Below are 26,635 nucleotides of genomic sequence, written 5' to 3' on the forward strand. Positions count from 1 at the left end.
CTGAAGCATACAGTTTTGTCTTAGGCAGCAAGAGCAGCCACCTTGAAACAATTCCTGGAAATTCACTTTCTCCCTCCCTGCCTAACTACACTTTTTTTCCCCCCCGTCCCAAAGTATAGACAAGACATTATAATCAACATTACAGAGGAAGGAGGTAGGAGGGAAGAGATATTGAGAAGCAGAGATAAAGTCTGGCAGCTTCTCAGAGTTGGCCTGGGCAAACGACTTATGTTTCGACCTTGAAGAAAGGCTGAGACAAGCTGTCTCAGGATCTTGCCTGACTTGCCTGGCCTGTGTGGTAGGGGCAGGTAGATAATGGAAAGGTCAGGGCTGAAGACTGGCCAGGGTCAGCTTCTAGAAGTTCACTGAGGGAGAGGCCAAGTGTGGCCTCAACAGCTACTTTGCCCTCAGGCTCCCGGAAGAATGGGCCCCACCCCCACATCCTTGGCTCTTTGGGCTCATTCACTCTCCGGGAGACAATACAGCAACACCACCAACTCGGGGACCAGACCCGATTTCACTTATTCTGCTGAGTAGCTGTGCAGATGGACAAGTCTGTGGCTTCCACGGTAGACAGTAAATGTAGATTGGCAGGAGCCTGGAAGTCACCCTCTCCGGTCTCATCATTCACCAGCCATTTTTCTCTAAATTGGGTTGATACCAACCTCCTCTGCTAATTAGTTGTTTGCAGTTGCATTTCCAGAAGTGTGGGAACATTCCCGAAGGCTGCTATGAATCACCAGAGAGTGGATATGACAGTAGCAGCTAACAGGAACTGAATAGTCACTTTTTTTTTTTTTTGACACAGCTGTAAAGAACATTAGCTCGAGAAAAATCTCATAATTTGTAAAATGAACATTATCATAGATGATGAGACAACATACAGAGAGGTTAACCTGCCCAGGTCACACTGTTAGCAGTTCAGTAATCCTGTCTGGTAACACAATGGCTTCAGACAAAGTAATGTCTGCAAACACACATTTTGTCTGCTGTGGACTTTTTTTTTTTTTTTTTTTTTTTTTTAATCAGGACTTCCTTAGATTCTCAGAGGCGTCCAAGATGTCCAGATGTTAAAAATGACTTTCCATGGACACCAGCTAGGATGAAAAGATAGAGCTGGACACCTGCTTCTGGAGGTGACTCAGCACTGGGAATCCTGGGAAGTCTCCTCAGGTGACCGGTGGGTTTGAGGTGGTCTGGAAAGGGGGCTGAGAGGGGGAACCACTGTTGTACCCTTCCACAAGGTTAAGACAGCGGTTTACTTACTCTCTCTGCCTTCCTGAGCAGGAAATGGGAAGGTGCAACTCCAGCAAAGGAAGAGGAAACATAGATAAGAGACCCACAGGGCACCAGATACCAGCTCCCGCTCCACAACCATGATACCGCCCAGAGATCTCCCAGCATGCCCCACTTTGCGTCCTCTTTCCTTTCCCATGCCTTCACCCTCCCCCCAGGCTCTGCTCCTTTCCCAGCTCTCTCAACCTCCCCCAGCTGTTCTGTGGATGTGACAGCCTCTTGCTGAGTCCAGAGCTTTTCAGTTCCAGCTTACATAATTTTCTCCGACTTCTCCAGTCTTTCCTGTGTCCGCCAATTTCTGTTTCTGCCATTTTGCAAAGGACGTAGAATCTTAGACGCGCCAAAAAGTTAGCATTGGGGGGACTTGCTGAGGTCATCTGGACTATTATTCATTATAAAGGCGAAGAAAATGGAGGTACTAGGGAGCCCCGGATCGTCAGACAAGGTATAGGGTTCAGGCGGAAGTAGAAGTCATCTATCTCAACACTGTTTATTATTTATTCACCTCTGCTGGATGTCGGGTATGGGCAGCTTTAAACACAGAATGGCTGTCAGATCTAAGCCCACCAAATCTTTACTGTTTGATACACTCAGGAAACCGTCCGTTTTCCTTTGGTCAAATGAAGCCATGCTGGGTCTAAGATGGAGCTCCTACAAAGCTGCCATTTTTTTCTCCGAGAAAGACATTTGTTACTGAGCTATGTGGAGCTTCAAGGGAAGATGTTCCAGAAGCGTGGGCCCCTCCTGGAGGAGTCCTCTTAGGAAAGAGGCCAGATCTGGCACAGTAGATCTGAGCAGTAGGGTCACACTGTGTGGGTGTCATGAGGAAAAGGCCTCACTTCACTGCTTTGCTGTCTTGACTCTACTGACATGAGGCCTCGCCAAGTGGCTTAGGCTGGTCTCAAACTTGCAATCCTCCTGCCTTTGCCTGATAAGTGCCAGAATTACAGACCCATGCTACTATATCCAGCTTAGTTCTAGATCTTTGACCGCTGACAGGAAGAAGGACATCCTTTTAGATGTGGGTTCCTGTCCCTGGCTTAGAAGGATGTTGTAGCCTCGAGGGCTAGAAACTGATTTGAATAATCATGTGTAGCTCAGATCTTTACCAGCTTTGGAATATGAAGAATGCCTGGGCACGGGGGAGAACACACTTACAATGGAGAGAATGGACATCACAGGGATGCCTTGGAGTACATGGTGGCAGATTCCAAGTTAACATCTGTGTTAAGACTGAGAGCCTAGAAATGATCAGGAGGGAAGAATAACTCTTCTTCCTAGACTCTGGTTTCTTGTTCCAGGAAAAAAAAAAAAAAAAGATTTAGTGTTTAGTAGGACTTGCTGACACAAACATGATCCTTGAGAGCAATAAGGCCGGTTTGATCCTTACACACTGGGCCAGAAAGTGGTGGAAGAAAAGGGTAAGACAAACAGGGTTTCATCTCTAGGGGAAGGTGCCTGTTTTATTTTAAGCTGATGTCAGAGAGTCAGTTGGGCACAACTCTAGAGCCAGGAAACAGATGTAGAGCTCCATACAGTACTCTAGAGCTTGTGTGTGAGGCTTACTGGGAAATTAAGCCAGAAATCTATGGTGGCAAGTAGGGGAATACTAAAGTCCATTATAGATCAGCTGAGCAAACAGGTGGAAGATCATGAATAAATATCAATACAGGCAGAGGACAGGAAACAAGTGGACTCCCAGCTAGAAACCTACATTCCTTCGTGGATCCTGACTTCCCAGTGTCTACTTTCTACTCTGGGAATAGAGGCCAGGCTCGCTTTAGCACAGACTGTATGTGCCTGTACTTTTCAAAATCATGTGGCTCTACCTGGTGGTTCTCCTGGTCCTGTGGACCCTCCTGCGCTTGTTCAGGGAGAGGCAGGTGGTGAGCCATCTCCAAGACAAGCATGTCTTCATCACGGGCTGTGACTCGGGCTTTGGGAACCTGCTGGCCAGACAGCTGGACAGGAGAGGCATGAGGGTGCTGGCTGCATGTCTGACAGAAAACGGAGCTGAGGAGCTGAGGAGCAAGACATCAGACAGGCTGGAGACAGTGATCCTCGATGTCACCAAGACAGAGAGCATTGTGGAGATCTGATATGTGTTATATATGGGATGATTCCTATTTCTATTTTCTGTAATTATATAAATAATGAAGTTAATTCTGACTTATTAGTAATAAGTTCAGCAGTTTTAATATGTAAGACAACTCTGTCTGCATATTGGAAGCCAGTATTATAGTAAGAGTTCTGAAAAGTCTAATACCACAAGAATAGCATATAATTCTGATTTCTGAACTGAATCATAAGGACTTTGAGCCATTTTACTCATTTTTCCTGATTTATAACCTGCCTTTTCTGATTTATTTATATCATCATATAATTTAGGGGGATCCAGAAATTGTTCCTTTTACTATGTGAGGTAAAATCCAATTCATTTTTTTTTTTATAAGCTGAAATCTCTTGCTTTTTGGATAATTGTTACTTATCTCTCCCAAAAAAATACTGCAAGTCTTTGCCAATCTTCATTTCTGCTCATAATGAAGCAATTTCAGCATTAGTAAAAGGAACTACAATTTCTGCTGGGGCCATTCCTGTTAATTGCAAAGTCTTAGTTTTCCATTTAGAATCAACTCAGGGACCTTTTTCACGTATTGTCTTAAGTTTTCACTCTATATATGTTGTAAAAATATCCATTCAGCTGGGCGGTGGTGGCACACACCTTTAATCCCAGCACTTGGGGTCAGAGGCAGGCAGATCTCTGTGAGTTAGAGGCTAGCCTGGGCTACAGAGTAAGTTCCAGGACACCAGGACTTTTTCACAGAGAAACCCTGTCTTGAAAAACAAACAAACAAAAAAACAAAACAAAACAAAATCCACTCTAATATTTTATCTTCCTTCTGCATTCAAATCCTTGTAGGGGAATGTATAAAGGGTAAAATACCAGAAAGAAATCAAGTTCCAGATCCAAATGATCCATGGGAGCATCTTGTAATTTCCTTTCCACCAAAGCCAATTCTCTCTAGCTTGAGATGATATTTCATTTGGACTATTTAAGTTCTTGTCACCTTTGAAGACTTGGAACAAACAACTCAGTTCTGGATTTGTTACTCCAATAGTGGTTGTAGATGAGCAACATCTCTCAACAGTTTTGAAAGCATTGAGAGTCCACAATTGATCTCTTCTGATTTGTACGTTTTGGGGCTGATTTTTTTTGTAAACCTATTTTATAGCCTAAGTAAGTAATTAATACAAAAGAATCTCTCTCTTTGTATTTTTTTCAGAAGCAATTTGTAATTCCAGCAAGGCAAAATTTTCTTTACTTCTTCATACAGTTTCTTAAAGTATCACATTTGAATCAGCTAGTAAACTATCACCCATGAAATGGTAAATTATAGATTGAGAAACTGTACATGAATTATTTCCAACAACTGTCTAACAAAATATTGGCATAGGGTAGGGCTGTTTAACATCCATTGTGGGAGTACCTTCCATTGATATGTCTTAACAGGCTGAGAATTATTATAAGTAGGCACCATGAAGGCAAATTTTCTTCTATCTTTCTTGTTAAGGTATAGTGAAGAAACAATCTTTTAAATCAATAACCATAACAAGCCATCCTTTAGTAATAGAGAAGGCAGGGGAATTCCAAACAGTAAAGAGCCCATTGGCTTAACCACTTTTTAATAGCTCTTAGTTCTGTTACCATTATCCATTTTCCAGATTTCTTTTTAATAACAAATACAGGAGAATTCTAAGAACGGTTGATTCTTCAATATGTTGAACACTTAACTGCTCCTGTACCAACTGTTCTAAGGCTTGTAATTTTCTGATTTGACAGGCCATTGCTCACCCAAACAGGTTTGTCAGTCAACCATTTTAAAGTTAGGGCTGTTGGTACCTTTGAATATATCAGCAGCTGTGGTGTCCTGCTTATGTCCGCTTGAACGTCTGGACTGTCCTTGATGGTATCTTTGGATTTGTCTCAGAAGCCTTCCTTATTTTTACAGTTTGTTTCTGAGATTGGGGGGATGTTAATGTGAGTGTTCCATTGCTGTATAAAATCACACCCCCATAAGTTCATTGCTATATTATCCACATATGCTTTATTTTTCCTCTCTGTCCTTCTGGCCTATACATTCAACCCATTTACACTTTGTTTTACTTGAGACAAACTACCAATTCCTAAAATCTGAACATTTACTTCTTGAAGAGGCCAACCTGGATGCTGTGGTTTTGGTGCAATTATTGTTACATCTGCACCTGTGTCTACCAAACCCTCAATTTCTATGCCATTAATTGTATTTTAAACTTTGGTCTTTGATCATTTATAGAAGTTTGCCAAAATATTGGCTTTATGGTTTCTTTTGAAAATTTTGGTCTATCTTCTAAAGCTGTTCTGGGATCCAGATCAGTATGGTTTTTAACAACAGGCATTAAATCATTTAATCATTTTATGGAGGATTTCCCCAATGCTAGCAGGAAATGATTGAACTACAGTTGATATGGGGCCTGTGAGAGGCCCTGCTGAGTGTTTCCTGATGGCAAAGGGTTATCCTGCCTGTCCCTTGATTATTTACATTCATTAGTCCAGTGCTGGCCTTTGCCATACCTTCTGCATACTCTAGAAGGCTGAGGCTTCTGTTTGAATTATTTTAGAATAAACAAGTTTCTAGGAGCACCTTGCCTACACTCCCTTTCTGATACCTTGTCTACCACAATTAAAACACCTAATATTTTGATTTTTCTTCATATTTTCAGAAAGCAGTGCTCCTAACCAAGAATCATCATTAGAAGTATGGAGCCAGTATCGACTCTATTTCTGATCCATTCTTCTATGGGTGCTGATCTTGCCCTTAAAGCCTAATCACCCTTTTATATTCTGCATTAGCATTTTCAAAAGCTGAAGTTTCAATAATACTTGTCTAGAGTCTGGATCAAATATTTCTATTTTACACACTGATGTTAATCTGTGTACAAAAAAAAAATCAGTGAAAGCTTTTTTTGGGCCTTGTGTAATTTAGTAAATGATTCAATTCCTCTTCCTGATTCTTCAACCCTGTCCCAAGCATTCAAAGCTGTTAGATAACATAGAATCAGGGTGTTATCATCCAACATCACTATCTTTCTAAATCAGCATTACTGACTCTAACCAAGAATTTGGTCTGGGAAATCTCATGATCTCGATCCCTACCTCATTGTCCCAGGGTCCTGGCTTTCCTCTCTCCACCAAAGTTCTCCATTGTAATTAAGGACCAGCTTCTAATACTGCTAAAACTAAATTCTTACAGACTTGTGGAATAATTTATTCCTAGTTGTCCATGAATTAACATCTATATTTACAAGAGTGAATGTATACCAAATGAAAAGTACTGCTTCTTAAATCTCTTTAAGGCTAACATATCTACAGGATTCCAATTCAGTATGTATAGCCTTGTGGGGGATATGTATCATCTGTTGGTTGTTGTTGAACTGTAACTGGATGTATTAAAGTCGGTATTCTAATAAACCTTAGGCCATTCCTCTCCAGTTTCACAATGCAATGGTGGGTGAATCTGCTCTAAATTCCTCAGTCTGTGTCTGAGCATTTTTCTTCTTTTTCATTAGTACATCTTTCAAGCTGCCATCCATTATTCTCCACTTGTCATGTGGCGTGTGCGTGCGCATGCACGCATGCACACACACGCACACACACACACACAACAGCATGCACACACACGCACACACAACACACGCACACACACACACATACACGCATGCACACACACACGCACACACATACACACAACCGCACTAAGGCTATTATCAATAAAGATATTAATTACCATACTGACAGCAATTATTATTGGTATTTCTATCAGAGTCAGTTAAATCATTTATCGTTCCATACTCTGCTTCTAACTTTAAGCCATCTAAGGTAGCAGTATAGAGAGCCCTAGCACCCTGCATAGTTATGTTTCTCATTCTTAATGTAGAAAAAAAAATTCTTTTTAAACTCTCTCCTATTCTTCTAAGGATTTCCTAAATCTCTCACCAATTCGCTGGACTTCTCAGGCAAGTGGCAGCTGATTGCTAGTGTGGAGAGGTCCAGACAGCAGATGCAGCAAGCTGCGGATGTGACCCTCCTTCCATGTGACTGTACCACCCATTAGGTGCCAATTGTGGTTTTTATTATCTACAGTGACTGCCCCTTAAGCAATGGCTTCCACCACAAGGCCACAGCCTGAGGGAATTCTGTTCCCTCAGGCACCAACTCTTTCAAAGCTACTAAGGACCTTTTCTGAATCTAAGAACTCACAGGTGCAAGGTTTGAGGGGAATCTGCTCGCTCAGAGGAGAGGCTGAATAGCAAGTAGCTAACCTTCTCCCTTTTTGGGCATCTTCCAAAGAACCCAGTGTCCTCTCAGCTCCCACTTCAAAAAAATCCTTGCTTCATGTGGCTCCTCTTACCTCTTTCTGTCAGCCATGTGCTGACTCAGCTCCTGTCAGAGTTAATTTTATTTATCAAACACATTTTGAATTGTTAACGAAAAGCAAGTAGGAAAAAAATACAACATATTTAAGATAATATTTCACAACAGATCTTGCTCTGGAGGAGGGTTGCAAAAGCAGAACATTTTTGTTTTTTGAATGCCGAATGCGTTTATTGAAAGAAGGAGAGGGCTTAAATACAGGCTTACAGCACAATGGGAGAACCCCAGGGCAGAAGTTTGCTTCTGATGTTTTACAAGCTGCATTCTAAGCTGTTAACACCCCAATATGCAGGATACACAGACAAGGAACTTCCCTTAAGCATTCAGGAGGGGGTGGAATCTCTCAGGGAATTAGCATAGGAGGATATCAATGTCAAGGTCAGCCAACAAGGCAACAGTTACCCAAAACGGGAGGCCAGCGTCCCTACAGGTCCCCCCCTTTTACTAAAAAAATGAGCTTCTGACTTAGGTTGTGTGGCGATGTCAGCAGTTACCTTACCCATCATGGAGACACCTGCTCAAGGCCACACAGGTCTCTATATTAGAGTTGGTGAGCGCCCCCCAGGTATTTACCCACCTCTGAATACTCATTATCATTACAGCTCAATCCTGTGAGAGCTGCAGGAGTTAACTGTTGCCAAAGAGTCTCTAAGTGGCTCTGGGCTTGCAATCTGGGTGTTTCCACACAGAAAAGACCAACAGAAGTCTTAACCCACCCGTAGCCAGATAGGCTAAAGGCAAACTGAGCCATTCCCTTCTTAACGAGCCTTACTGCAAATTGGAGTCCTTGTCAAGAGGTATCCCAAGAGCAATGGAGCCTGAGTTTGTTAATTATAACTTTCAAAGCCATTGAAATGCTATATAACTATGATTTAAATTTATCATGCCCATAGAATGAAAGATTTAACTAACTGTGGTTAGCTACTTTTGCTGCCAGGGTCTCCACTGTGCTAGCTGTAGTAACCAATTATGAAATGGCAATCCCAGAAACAGTAATAGTGGTGGTCATCACTGTTATAACAGCAAACAATGGCAGCAGTGATGTCAATTCTCTTCTGGAGCGTGTGGGTATCCATTGCATGGACACAACTCCAGGAACACAAACTGCCAAGGCCCATTTGTCTTGATCCCAGCATGACTTAAGCTGGCAAGCTCTGCAAAAGAACAAACTAAGAACCATAAGGAAAACAGGCAGCTCACAAGGAGCAGAACTAATGGTCTCATAATGGCTACATTCAGGGCTCACAAATATTTTAAGGTATCTTCAAAAGGGGGCTAAAATGAATTCAGGAGGCCAAAAAATGTTGCACAGAGCACGCTTGAGAAGTTAGGTACTACTCCATCCTGAATAGGATTATGAAAAATGAAAATGCTTAGCTGGCATGCTACTGTTAATAAATGAGGTCAGTGATTCTTCAGTGTTATCCTTAATCTCCAAGGTCATTCTGGGTGACACGTACAGAACATTTTTTGAGGTAAAGTCAGACATATGGTATTTGGGAAGAGTCCAGACCCTTTGGACCTTTAATGACGTTCAGCTTGAGGCTGGCTTTGAGGTGGCTGAGCATCTCACTCAGCTCACATAGTAGTTTCTAGACTCTTGTTAGATTTTATAAGTCAACTCATTCTAGAATCCACAAGAAGCATCCCCCATCATAAAAACTCTGACAACTGAGAAACTGAAAGAAGAAAGAGGGAGGGGGAGGGGAGGGAGGAGGGGAGAAGGAGAGGGGAGAGGGAGTGGGAGGGGGAGGGAGGAGGGAGAGGGAGTGGAGGGGGAGGGGAGGGAGAGGAGAAGGGGAGAGGGAGGGAGGGAGAGGGAGAAGGGGAGAGGGAGGAGGAGGAGGGAGGGAGAGACCGTGGAGCTACTTGGAAGTGCTATCTTTGGTTCCTCAGTAGTGACCAAGTAGTTATCAGATTTGGGGCCCTATAGTAAGGGTCCAAGAGGGAACCTAGCATCCTGGTTAGGAAGGCTGGTGGGAAAAATCTGTCTGGCTCAGGCTCTAGGTGGCCATTGACTGATGGAATGTCCGTTGGCTGGTTACTAGACAAAGGATGAGTCTATGATACAGGCAGGAGCTGAGCAGGGGTGCACATGCAGGCAACATAGGGAGCCTGAGAGTCAGTGACCAGAATGTACTCCATGATCTTTGCAAGGCAAATGGAAGAGATTGAAGCAGGGAGCTCTCTGTGCCAGGTAAACCTTGGGCTGCAGAGAACGGAGTGATGGTAAATGTGAGGGACTAAGAAAGTAGCCAGAGAGTGGCTCAGGAAGACACCTACACGAGGCCATCGGGGGGCTGGCTGAGAGCTTCCTAGGAAGGTTTGGGGGGGGTGCAAACGTAGAGTGAGCAGGAGGTGACTTAGGCAAGGGTGTCCTTCGTACCCGGATGTTATAGAAGATATCTTACCTGGAGTCTAGGTTTAGACACAGTGAGCTACACACACCAAACACTTAGATGTGACATTCCAAAGCACAGAGGCAAGCCCTCACCATAAGTTTCATCCCCATCTGCTGCACATCCCAGATCCACAACTGTGAGCTCTCCTCATGACAGGCTCATGTGGGCATGTGACTGTATACTTATTGCCAGTTCTTCTACAGAATGACTTCTGAAGTCCTGGATGTCTGTCGTCTTGCAGGAGGGAGCTCTCCTATTTTGGGGTGAAGGTATCTTATATAGAAGCGCTGGAGGCTTCAAGACTTGTGTGACCAGTAGTGGACAGGATTATCGCCAAATAGGAAGATGGTGTGGGACCAGGCCAGCCCAGAAGTCAAAGAAATTCTATGGCGAGAAGTTTTGTTATCCTGTGAGTGAATTTTGGGGACCCAAGCGAAGGATGAGTCTAGATTATGAGTCTCATGTTAGCGTGGAGAGCAGTCCACCCAAGGTGTTTTCTTCTCAAAAGATCATGTATAGCTCTGTTTCCTTCGGACCAGGTGGCATTCTCACCACATAGAGAAGTCCTGGCTTCTAGAACAACCCTAGAGCTTGTTTTCATTGAACCCCTAATTATCATGGCATTGAAAATGAAGCTGAGTCAGGGAAACAGCGACTTTCTATGAGCTTGGGCTGTTTCCCTGAACAGAGGACTACGTGGGGGGGTGCAAGGAGTAGGCTTCTTCCTTTGAAGCTGATTGTGTTCCATCTTGAGGACCTGGGACAGGCTAGTCCTTGAGCATGGGGCTTATCGATGTGGGAGGCCTGGGTTCTAGAGGTTCTTCTCAGTTTGGTCGAGAGGCAGGCATGGTCGGAGGTCAACACCAGCTGAATCACTCTCATTTCTGTGTAGATCTGTCAGTGATAAAGTTATTGGATCAAAACTGCCAGGGAGGACCTCTCCTTGGTGACGGACTGCAATGGACACGCGCATGACTTCCGTCACCCTCGCACCCAGGTACTCAGCTGGTTGTGGGGATGCCAAGCTCTTAGTTTTCTCCCTGTGAGCTACCTGCCACCTTTCTGTGTGGATGCCATGATTCTACTGGATATCCACAAAGCCGCTGACAAACAGCTCTGTGGAGCCCACATCTGTTTTCTGCTGGTTGGGGTACGTGAGTTGTGTGTGAGGGAGCAGAACCTCAGAGAAGGAAGATTCCTGGGCTCAATGGGAGCGACATCTGTTGTGCCTGACTTTTCTTCCTCACGTATGAACATGGGAGACAAGCCAACTCGGTGAAACTACTTGTTTCAACCATGGACTCCCATATATGGCTGAAAAATAGAAAGTGATCTTCTCCTGCTCAGGGTCAATATTTATACTTATTTATTATTAAAGATTTGTTTTTTGTTTATCTGCATGCATATATAACTGTATTCCATGTGTTGTAGGATTAACCATAGAGTCCAGATTATTGTGTCCCTGGAATTGGGATTGACAGGCCATTGGCACCTGTGAGATACTCATTGTGAGAGTTGGGAACAGTTTGGGTCCTCTAGGACGAGAAGCCACTGCTTCTACCAAGCTTCCCTATGTTAACATATTTAATTTATTTTTTTTAGTATTAGTTTGAGACAAGATCTCCTATGTCACACAGGTACATCATGACCTTCTGAGCTCTAGTCTGCTACATGCATGTTGACTTAGGCTGAAAGCCCTGACTAGGGTCAGTGAGGGAATGTAGGAAAGGACCAGAGACACAGACACATGTACAGAAAGCTGGCATCCAGTGGCTTGTGTGTGCCCCGATGGATCCTCAGCTACTTCCTCTGCAACCTGCCTCCTCGCATGTCTGTTATGAACAGCAAAGGGAACGGGCTGGCTAGCTCTGCAGGAGGACTGAAGGCCGGTGGTCTCAGGCTGGGACCCTCCAGGAGGCTGCAGTTGCTACTTTCTCCAGACTGATCATCATTCAGAAACACCCACATTTGACGAGAGGAAGAAGCTTTGCCAATTCTGAGCCTGAGCCAATATAGGGAAAGGCTTTTGCCAATTTCCATGGGTCTGAGGCCTTGGTCCTTGTCAGGCTGGTGCCCAGGTCACCCAGTACACATTCCAACAGACTTCACTCACTTGAAGGCCTTCTCCTTCCCTACAGTGTCTTCAGTGCGGGGAATATAAGGTATGCCACGAAGCCTTACAGCATGATAAAATAGAAAGATGTAATAGTGTTTGGGGCTGATTATATTTATTTGTGCTGAAATGTGTATTTTTATTTGTTATTGTAATTAATAAAGTTGCCTGGTCAGAGGTCAAGCAGCCAGGAGACAGAAGCAGGCAGGGTGGTAGCCCATGCCCTAATCTGATCAACTATGGCAGGCAGAGTCTCAGTACCGTGGTCAAGGATCACACCAGTCTGAGACAGAGGCCTTAATCCCAGTACCAACCATTAGAGACCTGGAGGTCTGTATAGACAGGCAGTGACAAGGAAGTCATGTGGCTGGTTTACAACCAATGAGAAACAGAACAGAAAGTCAATAAAGGAGATTAGGACGAGAAGCTCTCTCTGTGGAAGAACAGCCTGTGGTAAGCTGAAGGGTAGTCAGTGGCTCTTCGCTAAATTGCTCATGATCTCTTCGGCTATTACCCCTGATTTTTGGCTCTGTGTTTCTTATTTACTTAGACTGGTTTAGAAATTTCATCAAACAATTCATCTATAAAAACTCACCAATGCAGTGTTGGTCCAAATAACACAATTTGTTGGTCCAATGATTTCCATTACACATCTTTCTGCACAATCAGAAGGGAGGGCACTTCTGTTGCTGCTTGTTTCCTTGAATAAAACAATTCTCTTCTAGAACACCCTGTTTATACTCCCTTTTCAAATGACCAAACCAAAACATTCGACATTATTTTTCCTCAAGCTTTTGAAATTACTTCTCTATTCCATGTTCTCATCATAGGTCATGAGACTCAATATTATATTGTGTCCCTGACCAGCCCCCACACTTATTTACCCAGGAACTTCTTGAGGACTTGAGGGGTAAGGAGATTAGTTAGGAATTTCAGCGGGGAGAGAAAAAACCACAGAAATAGAACTGGGTGGGCCTGGATCCTTATCACCAGCCCAGACTTTATTCCAAAGGGTCTTTTATAACAACTGCCAAGGATTGGAGCAAAAGAATCTCCCCCGTGCTGGTTGAGACTCTTACAAACACCTGGGACCCAGGCTTGTGGCCACAATCAACCTCTTATGCAGTCCTTTCTGGTATAGCACTTGGAAAACCTAATGGGCTCCAACACACGATCCCATCCTCTTCTATATTATTAAAGAAAAAAAATTGATGCAACCACATCAAACTATAAGACCAACAGGTTAATATAATTCTAATATAAATATTGTTATGCATAAGTTACAATTTTTCCAATCTATAAAGCAGATTTAATATTTCTTGCTAACAAACATGAAGATAAATTCTTCTGGTAGATCCTCTAAAGGGTTTGAAGATGACTGATCTCTGAAGTATTGTTTTGGCTAACCTATAAACACCTAGAGTGTGACAAGAGTTGATTGATAATTCTAACTACGTAACTTTCATTTCTTATATATCCTAATTAGTTGGTAATACAACACTCAAGGGATTAACAAATTGCATTACATTGTTAAATGAACATGTATGAAAGTAACAATATCCTGAACAAGATTAGAAATATGTGTCCAGCATTTTCTAACAATCTCAATCTCAATCATATATATTTGCAATACAATATAGAAAAATTCCAATCCAATTGTAAAGTATTAAAAACTAGTAAGTGCCTTAAAAGTATAGATTCAATAAATTACCCTTATATGCCATCATTTCTATATATCTTTTTTCAAACAAGAACCTTAAATCTATCTTCCCTTTGTTTAGCCTTTCCTGACCATTAACAAACAACAACTTGTATAACCAACCACTCTTTAAATATACATAACAGCTTATCCCAAACCTGAAACCTACTGAAAGACTAAAAACTACCCACCTCACCCCACCTTGGGTAGAGCATGAAACGTTAAAATCTCAGGTCGGGGTTTATGCCCCATGTTGGGTGACAAATTGTTGTTTTTGTCTATTTTTTTTTGGGGCTCACAACTCAGTCCCCCAATAAATCGCACAAAGGCTTATTATTACTTTACTGAATGCTCAGCCTTTAGCTTGGCTAGAATCGAGCCAACTTTTTCTTAGCTTAATCTTATCCATTTTGCTCTGGGCTTTTCCCATTCTTCTTACTTCTGTTAAATCATCCAAAGCTTGCTGTGTGTTGTAACTGGGGGCCCGGCCCGAGAGTCCTTCTCCTTTTTCGTGGCTGCTAGATATTTAGATCCCTCCTGCAAGATTTTCTCCTTCTATTCATCCTCTCTGCCCGCCAGCCCCGCCTATCCTTTCTTCACGCCTCTGCTATTGACCAGCACTTTATTAAACCATCAGGTGTTCGACACAGGCATAGTAAACACAAGGCTTTCACATTGCAACTATAAACACAAGAGTAACACCACTTTTAACATAATATTCCAAAAAACAACTTTGAGAGCAAACAGGACCAGATGATCCTTGTACATGTTTGGCCATAAAGTAGTGGAAGAAACAGGTGAGGGAAAGTGGGCTAACATTCTGGTTACTGCATCTCCAAGTATGGTGTAGAGGCCTTCTCGGATTCTCTCAGGTATTGGACAGGGATGTGGGTCTGTGAGGGAAGCATTGGCATTGGGTTTTGTTTGATCATGGGCTTTAGTATCCCATCATGGAGAGGATGTTTTGGGGTTCTCTCCCTGTCTCCTTGGTTGGAGGTAGGTGATCATTCCCTGGGAACACATTTCCATGACTCCAGTAAGGGCAGCCTGAGACAGGCACTAAGTTCATCTTTTCTTTGTTTTAGACAGGGCCTCACTATATACCCTTGGCTGTCCTGGAATTCACTATGTAGACCAGGCTGGCCTCAGACTCATACAGATCTATCTCCTGAGTGCTGGAATTAAAGGAATGCGTCAGGATGAAAGCTGTTTGCCACCATCCTGTCAAGTTCAGTAAATAGCATCCTGCTTGGGGCTGGATAGTTAAGACCCTAGCTCAGCAGTTAAGAGCACTGACTGCTCTTCTAGAGGACCCAGGTTAATTCCCAAAGCCTACATGGCAGCTAACATCTGTCTATAGCTCCAAGATCTGACATCTTCACACAGATATACATGCAGGCAAAACATAATGCACATAAAAAATAGTATCTTTGTTGTTAAGTACTTTTAAAAAATTTATTTATTTATTTTTATTTTTTATTTATTTATTTTTTATTATCTACAGTGACTGCCCCTTAAGCAATGCTTCTGCCATAAGAGCCACAGCCTGAGGGAATTCTGTTCCTTCAGGCACCAACTCTTCCAAAGCGACTAAGGGAAACTTTACCTCAATCTAAAGAACTCACAATTCGAGGCTGACTCTTCTGTAGCTGGAGAGTTTTCTCTCTGGGTCCCACCAAGCCCAGCCTGGGGGTGCTCTGTGTGTCAAATGTGCTGCTCTGATTGGTTAATAAATAAAACACTGATTGGCCAGTAGCCAGGCAGGAAGTATAGGCGGGACAAGCATAGAAGCGAATTTGGGGAAATGGAAGGTTGAGGCAGAGAGACACTGCCAGCCGCCACCATGACAAGTGAGATGTAAGGTACTGGTAAGCCATGAGCCACGTGGCAACTTATAGACTAATAAAAATTGGTTAATTTGAGATAAAAAAGTAGATAACAAAAAGCCTGCCACGGCCATACAGTTTATAAGTAATATAAGCGTCTGAGTGATTATTTTATACGTGGGTTGTAGGACAGTGGGGGCTTGGTGGGACCTGGAGAGAAGCTCTCCAGCTACACTCTTCTGACAGAGACAGAGATTTTGGATTTTCCTTTAACAAAAATGCTTGGGTTTAGAGAAGGAGAGAGCCACACTCCAACCCTGAAGCCAGCTTTAGATTTTAACTAAATTGGGGCTACAAAAAGACCATTTGCCTTTTATAGTTATAAAGGACAACAAAAACAAATATTTAGGAAGATTTATGAAATTTTTTTTCTTCTTTTTTTCAAGACAGGGTTTCTCCATGTAGTTTTGGTACCTGCCCTGGATCTCACTCTGTAGACCAGGCTGGCCTCAAACTCACAGAGATCTGCCTGTCTTTGCCTCCCATGCTGGGATTAAAGGCATGTGTGAACACCGTCTGGCTACTTATGAAATGTTATCCTGTTAGAAATATACTATACCATTAGGCCAATTTGACTCTTAGCTATGTCCTCTCCTCATCAGGAAGGTTCTCCTGGTCAAATCTATTCGTTATTGATCTTGATGGTATCCATAGTTTTTCTTCTCCTGTGGAAACAAAAGCAAAACCTCTCCCACAATGTAACACCTATCCTGTTTTCCATTCTGAATTTAATACATATTAAAAATATATTTAATTCATCAGTTTTTTTTTCTATTATCCTATGTCTTTCTGCAATTGTTCTTTCTTTTTCATTAGAATTTAAGAAATTTAAAGTTAATAGTATTGCATACTCTATTACTGGGTGTCTTTATCACTCCCCTCTGTTTATTAATAATTTCTTTTAAAGTTTGATTAGACCTTTCTATAACTGCTTGTCCTCTGGGTTTGTGTTGTATATCTGTAATATGCTTTATGTTATAATATTTAAAAAAAACCTGTTTCATTTTACTGGACACATATACTAGAGCATTGTCAGTCTTAATTTATACAGGTATTCCCATAATGGCCATTACTTCTAATAGATGTGTAATTACAGAATCAGCCTTTTCAGAACACAAAGCAGTAGCCCATTGAAATCAGGAATATGTACCTATGGTATGGTGTATTTACTTTAATTTTTCATATTCTGCAAAATGAAACATATCCATTTGCCAAATTTCATTTCTTTGAGTACCCTTTAGGTTACTTCCTGCAGGTAGTGGAGTTTGGTTATACAAGGAACAAATAGGACATTTTCTTATAATTTCCTTGGCTTGTTGCCAAGTGATGGAATAAATCCCTTTTTAAACACTATTGATATGATTTTTTATGAAATTCTGAGGCCTCTAGCACATTTCCTATTAATAACTGATCAATTTTATCATTATCTTGTGCTGGAGGGCCTGGTACACCTGTATGAGATCTGATATGTGTTATATATGGGATGATTCCTATTTCTATTTTCTGTAATTATATAAATAATGAAGTTAATTCTGACTTATTAGGAATAAGTTCAGCAGTTTTAATATGTAAGACAACTCTGTCTGCATATTGAAAGTCAGTAATTATAGTAAGAGTTTCTGAAAAGTCTAATACCACAAGAATAGCATATAATTCTGATTTCTGAACTGAATCATAAGGACTTTGAGCCATTTTACTCATTTTTCCTGATTTATAACCTGCCTTTTCTGATTTATTTATATCATCATATAATTTAGGGGGGATCCAGAAATTGGGTTCCTTTTACTATGTGAGGTAAAATCCAATTCATTTTTTTTTTTTATAAGCTGAAATCTCTTGCTTTTTGGATAATTGTTACTTATCTCTCCCAAAAAAATACTGCAAGATCTTTGCCAATCTTCATTTTCTGCTCATAATGAAGCAATTTCAGCATTAGTAAAAGGAACTACAATTTCTGCTGGGTCCATTCCTGTTAATTGACAAAGTCTTAGTTTTCCATTTAGAATCAACTCAGGGACCTTTTTCACATATGTCTTTAAGTTTTCACTCTATATATGTTGTAAAAATATCCATTCAGCTGGGCGGTGGTGGCACACACCTTTAATCCCAGCACTTGGGGTGCAGAGGCAGGCAGATCTCTGTGAGTTAGAGGCTAGCCTGGGCTACAGAGTAAGTTCCAGGACAAACCAGGACTTTTTCACAGAGAAACCCTGTCTTGAAAAACAAACAAACAAAAAAACAAAACAAAACAAAATCCACTCTAATATTTTATCTTCCTTCTGCATTAAAATCCTTGTAGGGGAATGTATAAAGGGTAAAATACCAGAAAGAAATCAAGTTCCAGATCCAAATGATCCATGGGAGCATCTTGTAATTTCCTTTCCACCAAAGCCAATTCTCTCTAGCTTGAGATGATATTTCATTTGGACTATTTAAGTTCTTGTCACCTTTGAAGACTTGGAACAAACAACTCAGTTCTGGATTTGTTACTCCAATAGTGGGTTGTAGATGAGCAACATCTCTCAACAGTTTTTGAAAGTCATTGAGAGTCCACAATTGATCTCTTCTGATTTGTACGTTTTGGGGCTGATTTTTTTGTAAACCTATTTTATAGCCTAAGTAAGTAATTAATACAAAAGAATCTCCTCTTTGTATTTTTTTCAGAAGCAATTTGTAATTCCTAGCAAGGCAAAATTTTCTTTACTTCTTCATACAGTTTCTTTAAAGTATCTACATTTGAATCAGCTAGTAAACTATCACCCATGAAATGGTAAATTATAGATTGAGGAAACTGTACATGAATTATTTCCAACAACTGTCTAACAAAATATTGGCATAGGGTAGGGCTGTTTAACATCCATTGTGGGAGTACCTTCCATTGATATGTCTTAACAGGCTGAGAATTATTATAAGTAGGCACCATGAAGGCAAATTTTTCTCTATCTTTCTTGTTAAGGTATAGTGAAGAAACAATCTTTTAAATCAATAACCATAACAAGCCATCCTTTAGGTAATAGAGAAGGCAGGGGAATTCCAAACAGTAAAGAGCCCATTGGCTTAACCACTTTATTAATAGCTCTTAGTTCTGTTACCATTATCCATTTTCCAGATTTCTTTTTAATAACAAATACAGGAGAATTCTAAGAACCGGTTGATTCTTCAATATGTTGAACACTTAACTGCTCCTGTACCAACTGTTCTAAGGCTTGTAATTTTTCTGATTTGACGGGCCATTGCTCACCCAAACAGGTTTGTCAGTCAACCATTTTAAAGTTAGGGCTGTTGGTACCTTTGAAATATATCAGCAGCTGTGGTGTCCTGCTTATGTCCGCTTGAACGGTCTGTGACTGTCCTTGATGGTATCTTTTGGTATTTGTCTCAGAAGCATTCCTTATTTCACAGTTTGTTTCTGAGATTGGGGGAATGTTAATGTGAGTGTTCCATTGCTGTAACAAATCACACCCCCATAAGTTCATTGCTATATTATCCACATATGGCTTTATTTTTCCTCTCTGTCCTTCTGGCCCTATACATTCAACCCATCTTACACTTTGTTTTACTTGAGACAAACTACCAATTCCTAAAATCTGAACATTTACTTCTTGAAGAGGCCAACCTGGATGCTGTGGTTTTGGTGCAATTATTGTTACATCTGCACCTGTGTCTACCAAACCCTCAATTTCTATGCCATTAATTTGTATTTTAAACTTTGGTCTTTGATCATTTATAGAAGTTTGCCAAAATATTGGCTTTATGGTTTCTTTTGAAAATTTTGGTCTATCTTCTAAAGCTGTTCTGGGATCCAGATCAGTATGGTTTTTAACAACAGGCATTAAATCATTTAATCATTTTATGGAGGATTTTCCCCAATGCTAGCAGGAAATGATTGAACTACAGTTGATATTGGGGCCTGTGAGAGGCCCTGCTGAGTGTTTCCTGATGGCAAAGGGTTATCCTGCCTGTCCCTTGATTATTTACATTCATTAGTCCAGTGCTGGCCTTTGCCATACCTTCTGCATACTCTAGAAGGCTGAGGCCTTCTGTTTGAATTATTTTTAGAATAAACATAGTTTCTAGGAGCACCTTGCCTACACTCCCTTTTCTGATGACCTTGTCTACCACAATTAAAACACCTAATATTTTGATTTTTCTTCATATTTTCAGAAAGCAGTGCTCCTATCCAAGAATCATCATTAGAAGTATAGGAGCCAGTATCGACTCTATTTCTGATCCATTCTTCTATGGGTGCTGATCTTGCCCTTAAAGGCCTAATCACCCTTTTATATTCTGCATTAGCATTTTCAAAAGCTGAAGTTTCAATTAATACTTGTCTAGAGTCTGGATCAAATATCATTCTATTTTACACCTGATGTTAATCTGTGTACAAAAAAAAAATCAGTGAAAGCTTCTTTTGGGCCTTGTGTAATTTTAGTAAATGATTCAATCCTCTTTCCTGATTCTTCAACCCTGTCCCAAGCATTCAAAGCTGTTAGATAACATAGAATCAGGGTGTTATCATCCAACATACACTATCTTTCTAAATCAGCATACTGACTCTAACCAAGAATTTGGTCTTGGGAAATCTCATGATCTCTATCCCTACCTCATTGTCCCAGGGTCCTGGCTTCCTCTCTCCACCAAGTTCTCCATTGTAATTAAGGACCAGCTTCTAATACTGCTAAAACTAAATTCTTACAGACTTGTGGAATAATTTTATTCCTAGTTGTCCATGAATTTAACATCTATATTACAAAGAGTGAATGTATACCAAATGAAAGTACTGCTTTCTTAAATCTCTTTAAGGCTAACATATCTACAGGATTCCAATTCAGTATGTATAGCCTTGTGGGGGATATGTATCATCTGTTGGTTGTTGTTGAACTGTAACTGGATGTATTAAAGTCGGTATTCTAATAACCTTAGGCCATTCCTCTCCAGTTTCACAATGCAATGGTGTGGTGAATTCTGCTCTAAATTCCTCAGTCTGTGTCTGAGCATTTTTCTTCTTTTTCATTAGTACATCTTTCCAAGGCCTGCATCCTATTACTCCACTTGTCATGTGGCGTGTGTGCGCATGCACGCATGCACACACACGCACACACACACACACACACACACAAGCATGCACACACACGCACACACACACACGCACACACACACACATACACGCATGCACACACACACGCACACACACACACACAACCCCACTAAGGCTATTATCAATAAGATATTAATTACCATACTGACAGCAATTATTATTGGTATTCTATCAGAGTCAGTTAAATCATTTATCGTTCCATACTCTGCTTCTAACTTTAAGCCATCTAAGGTAGCAGTATAGAGAGCCCTAGCACCCTGCATAGTTATGTTTCTCATTCTTAATGTAGAAAAAAAATTCTTTTAAACTCTCTCCTATTCTCCTAAAGGATTTCCTAAATCTCTCACCAATTCTGCTGACTTCTCCAGGCAAGTGGCAGCTGATTGCTAGTGTGGAGAGGTCCAGACAGCAGATGCAGCAGAGCTGGCGGATGTGACCCCTCCTTCCATGTGACTGTACCACCCATTAGGTGCCAATTGTTGTTTTTTATTATCTACAGTGACTGCCCCTTAAGCAATGGCTTCCACCATAAGGGCCACAGCCTGAGGGAATTCTGTTCCCTCAGGCACCAACTCTTTCAAAGCTACTAAGGGACCTTTATCTGAATCTAAAGAACTCACAGTGCAAGGTTTGAGGTGGAATTCTGCTCGCTCAGAGGAGAGGCTGAATAGCAAGTAGCTAACCTTCTCCCTTTGTTGGCATCTTCCAAAGAACCCAGTGTCCTCTCAGCTCCCACTTCAAAAAATCCTTGCTTCATGTGGCTCCTCCTTACCTCTTTCTGTCAGCCATGTGCTGACTCAGCCTCCTGTCAGAAGTTAATTTTATTTAATCAAACACATCTTTGAATTGTTAACAAAAGCAGTAGGAAAAAAATACAACATATTTTAAGATAATATTTCACAACAGTCTTGCTCTGGAGGAGGGTGCAAAAGCAGAACATTTTTGTTTTTTGAATGCCGAATGCTGTTTATTGAAAGAAGGAGGAGGTCTTAAATACAGGCTTACAGCACAATGGGAGAACCCCAAGGGCAGAAGTTTGCTTCTGATGTTTTACAAGCTTGCATCTAAGCTGTTAACACCCAATATGCAGGATACACAGACAAGGAACTTCCCTTAAGCATTCAGGAGGGTGGAATCTCTCAGGGAATTAGCATAGGGAGGATATCAATGTCAAGGTCAGCAACAAGGCAACAGTTACCCAAAACGGGGGCCAGGTCCCTACAGGTCCCCCCCTTTTACTAAAAAATGAGCTTCTGACTTAGGTTGTGTGGGATGTCAGCAGGTTACCTTACCCATCATGGAGACACCTGTCCAGGCCACACAGGTGCTCTATATTAGGTTGGTGAGCGCCCCCCAGGTATTACCCACCTCTGAATACTCATTATCATACAGGCTCAATCCTGTGAGAGCTGCAGAGTTAACTGTTGCCAAAGATCTCTAAGTGGCTCTGGGCTTGCAATCTGGGTGTTCCACACAGAAAAGACCAACAGAAGTCTTAACCCACCCATAGCCAGTAGGCTAAAGGCAACTGAGCCATTCCCTTCCTTAACGAGCCTTACTGCAAATTGGAGTCCTTGTAAGATGGTATCCCAAGAGCAAATGGAGCTTGAGTTTGTAAATTTATAACTTTCAAAGCCAATTGAAATGTATATAACTATTGATTTAAATTTATCATGCCCAATAGAATGAAAGATTAACTAACTGTGGTAGCTACTTTTGCTGCCAGGGTCTCCACTGTGCTAGCTGTAGTAACCAATTATGAAATGGCAATCCCAGAAACAGTAGTAGTGGTGATCATCACTATTATAACAGCAACAATGGCAGCAGTGATGTCAAATTCTCTTCTGGAGCGTGTGGGTATCCATTGGCATGGACACAGCTCCAGGAACACAAACTGCCAAGGCCCATTATTCTTGATCCCAGCATGACTTAAGCTGGCAGCTCTGCAAAAGAACAACTAAGAACCATAAAGAAAAAATAGGCAGCTCACAAGGAGCAGAACTAATGGTCTCATAATGGCTACATTCAGGGCTCACAAATTTTAAGGTATCTTCAAAGGGGGCTAAATGAATTTCAGGAGGCCAAAAAATGTTGCACAGAGCCACTTCTGAGAAGTAGGTACTACTCCATCTTGAATAGGATTATGAAAATGAAAATGCTTAGCTGGCATGCTACTGTTAATAAATGGAGGTCAGTGATCTTCAGGGTTATCCTTAATCTCCAAGGTGTCTGGGTGACACGTACAGAACATTTTTTGAGGTAAAGTCAGACATATGGTATTTGGGAAGAGTCCAGACCCTTGTGACCTTTAATGACGTTCAGCTTGAGGCTGTCTTTGAGGTGGGCTGAGCATCTCACTCAGCTCACATAGTAGTTTCTAGACTCTTGTTAGATTTTATAAGTCAACTCATTCTAGAATCACAAGAAGGCATTCCCCCATCATAAAAACTCTGACAACTGAGAAACTGAAAGAAGAAAAAGGGAGGGGGAGGGGGAGGGAGGAGGGGAGAAGGAGGAGGGGAGAGGGAGTGGGAGGGGAAGGGAGGAGGGGAGAGGGAGTGGGAGGGGGAGGGAGGAGGGGAGAGGGAGAAGGGGAGAGGGAGGGGGAGGGGAGAGGGAGAAGGGGAGAGGGAGGGGGAGGGGGAGGGAGAGACCGTGGAGCTACTTGGAGTGGCTATCTCTGGTTCCTCAGTAGTGACCAAAGTAGTTATCAGATTTGGGGCCCTATAGTAAGGGTCCAAGAGGGAACTTAGCATCCTGATTAGGAAGGCTGGTGGGAAAATCTGTCTGTCTCAGGCTCTAGGTGGCCATTGACTGATGGAATGTCCTGTTGGCTGTTACTAGACAAAAGGATGAGTCTATGATACAGGCAGGAGGCTGAGCAGGTGTGCACATGCAGGCACATAGGGAGCCTGAGAGTCATGGACCAGAATGTACTCCATGATCTTTGCAAGGCAAATGGGAAGAGATTGAAGCAGGGAGCTCTCTGTGCCAGGTAACCTGTGGGCTGCAGAGAACGGAGTGATGGTAAATGTGAGGGACTAAGAAAGTAGCCAGAGAGTGGCTCAGGAAGACACCTACACGAGCCATGGGGGAGCTGGCTGAGAGCTTCCTAGGACAGGTTTGGGGGGGGTGCAAACGTAAGAGTGAGCAGGAGGTGACTTAGGCAAGGGTGTCCCTTCGTACCCGGAGTGTATAGAGATATCTTACCTGGAGTCTAGGTTTAGACCAGTGAGCTACACACACCAAACACTTAGTGTGACATTCAAAAGCACAGAGGCAAGGCCCTCACCATAAGTTTCATCCCCATCTGCTGCACATCCCAGATCCACAACTGTGAGCTCTCCTCATGACAGGCTCATGTGGGCATGTGACTGTATACTTATTGCCAGTTTTCTCACAGAATGACTTCTGAAGTTCTTGATGTCTGTCTGTCTTGCAGGAGGGAGCTCTCCTATTTTGGGGTGAAGGTGGCTATTATAGAGCCTGGAGGCTTCAAGACTTGTGTGACCAGTAGTGACAGGATATCGCCAAATATGAAGATGGTGTGGGACCAGGCCAGCCCAGAAGTCAAAGAAATCTATGGCGAGAAGTTTTTGTTATCCTGTGAGTGAATTTTGGGGACCCAAGCGAAGATGAGTCTAGAATTATGAGTCTCATGTTAGCGTTGAGAGCAGTCACCCCAAGGTGTTTCTTCTCAAAATGATCATGTTAGCTCTGTTTCCTTGGTACCAGGTGGGCATCTCACCACATAGAGAGGTCCTGGCTTCTAGAACATAGAGCATTGTTTCATTTGAACCCCTTATTATCATGGCATGAAAATGAAGCCTGAGTCAGGAAACAGCGATGTTCTATGAGCTTGGGCTGTTTCCCTGAACAGAGACTCAGGTGGCAAGGATGTAGGCTTCTTCCTTGAAGCTGAGTTGTGTTCCTCTTGAGGACCTGGGACAGGCTAGTCTTGAGCATGGCTTCGGATGTGGGAGGCCTGGGTTCTAGAGCGTTCTTCTCAGTTGGTCGAGAGCAGGATGGTCGAGGTCAACACCAGCTGAATCACTTCTCATTCTGTGTAGATCTGTCAGTGATAAAGTTATTGGATCAAAACTGCAGTGAGGACCTCTCCTTGGTGACGGACTGCATGGAGCACGCGCTGACTTCCCGTCACCCTCGCACCCGGTACTCAGCTGGTTGGGATGCCAAGCTCTTGTTTCTCCCTGTGAGCTACCTGCCCACCTTTCTTGTGGATGCCATGTTCTATTGGATATCCACAAAGCCTGACAAAGCTCTGTGAAGCCCACATCTGTTTCTGTGGTTGGGGGTACGTGAGTGTAGTGTGAGGGAGCAGAACCTCAGGAGAAGGAAGATTCCTGGGCTCATGGGGAGCGACATCTGTTGGTGCCTGACTTTTCTTCCCTCAGTATGAACATGGGAGACATAGAGCCATAGGTGAAACTACTATGTTTCAACCATGACTCCCAATATGGCTGAAAATAGAAAGTGATCTTCCATGGCTCAGGGTCAACTATTATACTTATTTTATTATTAAAGATTTGTTTTTTGTTTATCTGCATGCATATATAACTGTATTCCATGTGTGTAGGTGTAACCATAGAGTCCAGATTATTGTGTCCCCTGGAATTGGAGTTACAGGCACTTGGCACTTGTGAGGTACTCACTGTGGAGTTGGGAACAGTTTGGGTCCTCTAGATGAGAAGCCACTGCTCTACCAGCTGTCCCTATGTCTAAACATTTTATTTACTTTTTTTAGTTAGTTAGTTTGAGACAAGATCTCACTATGTCACACAGGTACATCATGTCCTTCTGAAGCTCTAGCCTTGCTACATGCATCTTACTTAGGTCTGAAGACCTGACTAGGGTCAGTGAGGGAATGTAGAAAGGACAGACACACAGATGCATGTACAGAAAAGCTGGCATCCAGTGGCTTGTGTGTGCCCCGATGGATCCTCAGCTACTTCCTCTGCAGCCTGCCTCCTCAGCATGTCTGTTATGAACAGCAAAGGGAAGGGGCTGGCTAGCTCTGCAGGAGGACTGAAGGCGGTGGTCTCAGGCTGAGACCTCCAGGAGCCTGCAGTTGCTACTTTTCTCCAGACTGATCCATCATTCATAGACATCCACATTTGCACGAGGGGAAGAAGGCTTTGCCAATTCTGAGCCTGAGCCATATAGGGAAAGGCTTTGCCAATTTGTCATGGGTCTGAGGCCTTGGTCCTTGTCAGGCTGGTGCCCAGGTCACCAGTACACATTTAATCAGGACTTCACTCACTGAAGGCCTTCTCCTTCCCTACAGTGTCTCTAGTGCTGGGAATATAAGGTATGCCACGAAGCCTTACACATGATAATAGAATAGCATGTAATAGTGTGGTGATATTTTATTTGTGCTGAAATGTGTTATTTTATTTGTATGTTAATTAATAAAGTTTGCCTGGAGATCAGAGGTCATAGCGAGCCAGGAACAGAAGTCAGGCGGTGGTAGCCCATGCCCTTAATCTGATCATATGGCAGGCAGAGTCTCAGTGTGGTCAAGGATGCAGCCAAGCGTGATGACATGAGCCTTTAATCCCAGTACCAACCATAGAGACCAGGAGGTCTGTATAGACAGGCAGTGACAAGAAAGTCATGTGGCTGGACTTAAAGCCAATGAGAAGACAGAA

The 26,635-nt window shown here is 42.4% G+C and overlaps 1 protein-coding gene across 1 annotated transcript; it reads left to right on the plus strand.

Moving 5' to 3' along the window:
- Positions 1-3,113: 3,113 nt before the first annotated feature.
- On the plus strand, positions 3,114-25,254 carry LOC118570908 (retinol dehydrogenase 16-like). Its single transcript, XM_036169643.1, has 4 exons — positions 3,114-3,383; positions 14,802-14,854; positions 24,409-24,572; positions 25,037-25,254. The coding sequence occupies exons 1-4, from the start codon at positions 3,114-3,116 to the stop codon at positions 25,252-25,254; spliced, it is 705 nt and encodes a 234-aa protein (XP_036025536.1).
- The last annotated feature ends 1,381 nt before the right edge of the window (positions 25,255-26,635 follow it).

Source organism: Onychomys torridus, chromosome 20, assembly GCF_903995425.1.
Source record: "Onychomys torridus chromosome 20, mOncTor1.1, whole genome shotgun sequence".
Lineage (NCBI taxonomy): Eukaryota > Metazoa > Chordata > Mammalia > Rodentia > Cricetidae > Onychomys > Onychomys torridus.